Source organism: Periplaneta americana, chromosome 11 (genome assembly GCF_040183065.1).
Source record: "Periplaneta americana isolate PAMFEO1 chromosome 11, P.americana_PAMFEO1_priV1, whole genome shotgun sequence".
Classification (NCBI taxonomy): Eukaryota; Metazoa; Arthropoda; class Insecta; order Blattodea; family Blattidae; genus Periplaneta; species Periplaneta americana.
In genome coordinates, this window is record NC_091127.1 from 162,049,358 (window position 1) to 162,053,582 (window position 4,225).

The 4,225-nt window shown below is 43.4% G+C and overlaps 1 protein-coding gene across 1 annotated transcript; it reads right to left on the minus strand.

The window, feature by feature from the left end:
- Positions 1-626: 626 nt before the first annotated feature.
- On the minus strand, positions 627-2,770 carry LOC138709525 (calphotin-like). The gene is made up of 2 exons (XM_069840349.1): positions 2,471-2,770; positions 627-1,421 (listed from the first exon to the last, which is right to left on the minus strand). The coding sequence occupies exon 2, from the start codon at positions 1,377-1,379 to the stop codon at positions 852-854; it is 528 nt and encodes a 175-aa protein (XP_069696450.1). The 5' UTR covers positions 1,380-1,421; positions 2,471-2,770; the 3' UTR covers positions 627-851.
- Between the last annotated feature and the right edge of the window lie 1,455 nt (positions 2,771-4,225).

Below are 4,225 nucleotides of genomic sequence, written 5' to 3' on the forward strand. Positions count from 1 at the left end.
TTCCCATATTTATTCTGTGTTTAATTTCCTCCCGAGTATCATTTATATTTGTTACTGTTGCTCCCAGGTATTTTAATTTTTCCACCTCTTCAAAGAATAAATTTCCAATTTTTGTATTTCCATTTCGTACAATATTTTCGTCACGAGACATAATCATATACTTTGTCTTTTCGGGATTTACTTCCAAACCTATTTCATTATTTGCTTCAAGTAAAATTCTCTTGTTTTCCCTAATCGTTTGTGGATTTTCTCCTAACATATTCACGTCATCCGCATAGACAAGCAGCTGATGTAACCCGTTCAATTCCAAACCCTCTCTGTTATCCTGAACTTTCCTAATGGCATATTCTAGAGCAAAGTTAAAAAGTAAAAGTGAAAGTGCATCTCCTTGCTTTAGCCCACAGTGAATTGGAAACGCGTCTGACAGAAACTAACCTATATGTCTCTGCTGTATGTTTCACTGAGACACATTTTAATTAATCAAACTAATTTCTTGGGAATACCAAATTCAATAAGAATAGAAGGAACACTTACAAAAATAAATTATCGATCACTATTGATTAGTAGGGTCAGGTATCTTTGAACGTCAGTGTATCTTTGGGTGAAGTCTAGGAACATTAAAACAGTTTCTTATTTCTCATCTTCAGACTTTATTGCTTGTCGGATTTAAATACAAATAGAAGATCTGTTTGTACATTCACTTATACACTTGTGTGTAAAATAAAGCACTTTAAATTTATTGTTCTAAACCCACGAGGCAGAATGTCTCGTCTGGTTTTTCGACTGTCGTCCAGGTATTGTCCTCACATAGTTGCTTGTAAGATGGTCGCCACTCCATGTGGCGTGGTTTTTTAACCAAAGTAGGCGGCAGGAGCAGCAACATGTGGGGCGTAGACAGCTGGAGCAGCGGCAATCAAGGGGGCGGCAACAGGAACGGCGACAGGGGTAGCAGGAACGGCGACAGGGGTAGCAGGAACGGCGACAGGGGCAGCAGGAACGGCGACAGGGGCAGCAGGAACGGCGACAGGGACAGCAGGAACGGCGACAGGGGCAGCAGGAACGGCGACAGGGGCAGCAGGAACGGCGACAGGGGTAGCAGGAACGGCGACAGGGGCAGCAGGAACGGCGACAGGGGCAGCAGGAACGGCGACAGGGGCAGCAGGAACGGCGACAGGGGCGGCAGCAGGAACGGCGACAGGGGCAGCAGGAACGGCGACAGGGGCGGCAGGAACGGCGACAGGGGCAGCAGGAACGGCGACAGGGGCGGCAGCAGGAACGGCGACAAGGGCGGCGAGGGCGTGAATGATCGAATGTGCGGTGTAGGAGCTTCCGAAGGGGGCGACGGCGTATGGCAGAGCTAAGGGGGCGACTCCGGCCATGGTGGTAGTGGCGAGCAGCAGGAGGGCGGCGAGGACGAGGATCTGGAAAATAATGAAGTACGGTCAATTGCGATATAATTGCACAGGCTTGAAGTCTTTTGACATACCAGATACTGTTAGCACCATGGTGAGAACACGTTAAAATTATCATGGTTTATAGAATAACTCTTCTCGGGTTCTCAGCCAGGTGAGTTGGAGATTTGCTTCCAAGCTTTCGATGGCTAGCTCTGCCAACATCTTCCGGTTATGACTTAATTCCCTGAAGATGATGGTAGAGCTAGCCATCGAAAGCTTGGAAACAAATCTGCAACTCACGTGGCTGACAACCCAAGAAGAGTTTTTCCACATCAAACGCCGGGAAAGCCTCAAGTCATACATCATGATTTATATTAAATACTTCATATTAGCATATTTCATAATATGTAAACATTAATTATAAAACAATATAGTAATATGATATTTTCGGTCCTTAACTTAATAACATGATCAAGTAAAACAGGATTTAAAATATCTCAGTGCATATGTTTTATATGTACTTGCAGTGGAAATAAATAATTGTCATTAAAATACATTTATATACAGAGTCATTCACGAGGATTTACCGTCCTTTACGGAGCAGAAGCAATTGAAAGTTTGAAATGCATAGCGGTCAAAGCTTAACTGTGATTTTCCGATCATTACTGGACAATGACTATCAGTGTTAATGCCATATAACTCTCTATGTACATTCTATATATTTTAAGCTATGCATTGACAGTCTTGGTTCATTTTCGACAAGAAAGTGACATCCATCATTCTTGCAGTGGACTCTTCAATTATCAATCCAATCCCATAGGTAAATCTTGGTTGGCAATAATTTCTTTTTTTCCAAACGGGCCACAGTTCAGGACTGACGTCCATTTGTAATAGAACAACATTTCTACACCCACATTTCACATATAACTATCAACTAGACTGAAATTCTTTTGTTGTAAAATGATGCGCCGACCTGTAAACCGCCAATTCCAACAGTAAAGTCGTTTTTCGAAAAGATGGACTGAAGCTCTTTTGGAAAGGAGGGATTCAATTACAAAAGAGGGTCTTGCACTTACCGGGTTAACTTCTCCGTGTGCCGAACATTCGGCACACTTCGTCGAGGAGCCTCTCGTAGGAGTTGCGAGGCTCCTCTTGGGCTGGGGCTTCTGGTGGTGGGCTCTCTTCGGATGGAGGTGGTGGTGGTGGCTCTTCTCCCAGGATTTCTACGAGAGGATCTGCGAAAGTTACATGTCTGTGATAATCTTCCTCTGGTTCTATTGTCGTCTCTTCTTTGTCATTTTTCTCAGGTTCATTATCTTTGGTTTCCTGTTCATCTTTCTCGGGTTCCTTATCATTGGTGTCGTCATCTATTTCGTGTTCCTGATCCGTGGTTTTGTTATCATCTTTTTCAGGTTTCTTATCTTTCCTTTTCTGGTCATCTTTTTCAGGTTTCTTGCCCTTGGTTTTGTGGTCATCTTGTTCAGGTTCCTTATTCTTGGTTTTGTTGTCTTTCTCAGGTTCCTTATTCTTGGTTTCGGAATTATCACTGTCAGTTGCTCTAGGGTCTTCTTTTGAGCTGCCACTCCCAGGTTTCCTTTTATCTTTCGTGGCAGTGGCAGGTTTTTTGCCAGGTCCTTGTCCGCTTGTGCCTGGGGGGCTATTTCCGTTTTTGTCCGGTTTTATTACATACAGTTTTGTAACATCCCGGAGGGGCGGTTTTTCTTTATTTTTATTGTATAGGAGGTAAGCTCCAATTGTGGCCCCTCCGGTGACCGCCACTTTAGTTGCGGTCCCTGTATTCGACCAAGATCTCGCTAGCGTACGTGCAATAACTTTTGCGGTCCACATCTTTCCTGTTGTAATTTGAGGAACGTTTCCAGGCAACGCACAACATAGGCTCTATTGTGAAAATGCATTATTAACTAAGCACATCACAGCCAAAACAATGGGTTTGTTCCAGCAAGAAACTCAGAACTAATACCGAACTTCTTTCGACGCATGCGCCTGTTGTGTACGGTGTCAGAACGAGTTCGGGATTTTACGTTGTTCGAACGTTTCTTGAACTGTTCTCTCACGGCCTTCGGAGTTTCTTCCCATATTAAAATTATAATCATCTTCCGAACTTAATTTGTCATAAACTATATCACTCACCTTGCAAATCACTCACGATCGACCAATTTCACTCGTTCGGAACGAGTTCTAAAGCTTGTTGGAAAATGGATCTGGGAGTTCAGTATCGGTTTGGAATCAGTTCCAGTCTTGTTGGAACACACTGAGCTACTGCGCATGAGGAGGCAGTTCAGAATCGATTCCCGAACGTGCTGGAACAAATCTATTGAGACGATTCGGTTGTTACTCACTAGTTGAATGTTTTATCTGTCAATTGAATCGTTTATTTCAGAAACCAGTCAAGCTCCAAGTTTGCCAGTTGTGTGCCATAGTGTTCTGCCCAAAGGCAGGTCTTTCACTGCAAACCCAGCATTCTCCAGTCTTTAATATTTTCTGTTTTCCTCTTTGTCTCCTCATATGATCTTATATCTTAATGTCGTCTTTCATCTGAAATCTTCTTGTGCACCGAACTCTCCCGTTCACCATTCCTTTCAGTGCATCATTTAGTACGCAGTTTCTTCTCAACCAGTGACCCAGCCAATTCTTTTCCCTCTTTCTGATCAGTTTCAGCATCATTCTTTCTTCATCCACTCTTTCCAACACAGCTTCGTATCTTATTCTGTCTGTCCATTTCACACGTTCCATCCTTTTCCATATCCACATTTCATATGCTTCTATTCGCTTCTCTTCACTTCGTCGTAATGTCCATGTTTCTACACCAT

What these genes read in the sequence shown, in the direction of transcription:
- LOC138709525 (XM_069840349.1), bottom strand. Translation starts at nt 1,379, where the DNA reads ATGGCCGGAGTCGCCCCCTTAGCTCTGCCATACGCCGTCGCCCCCTTC.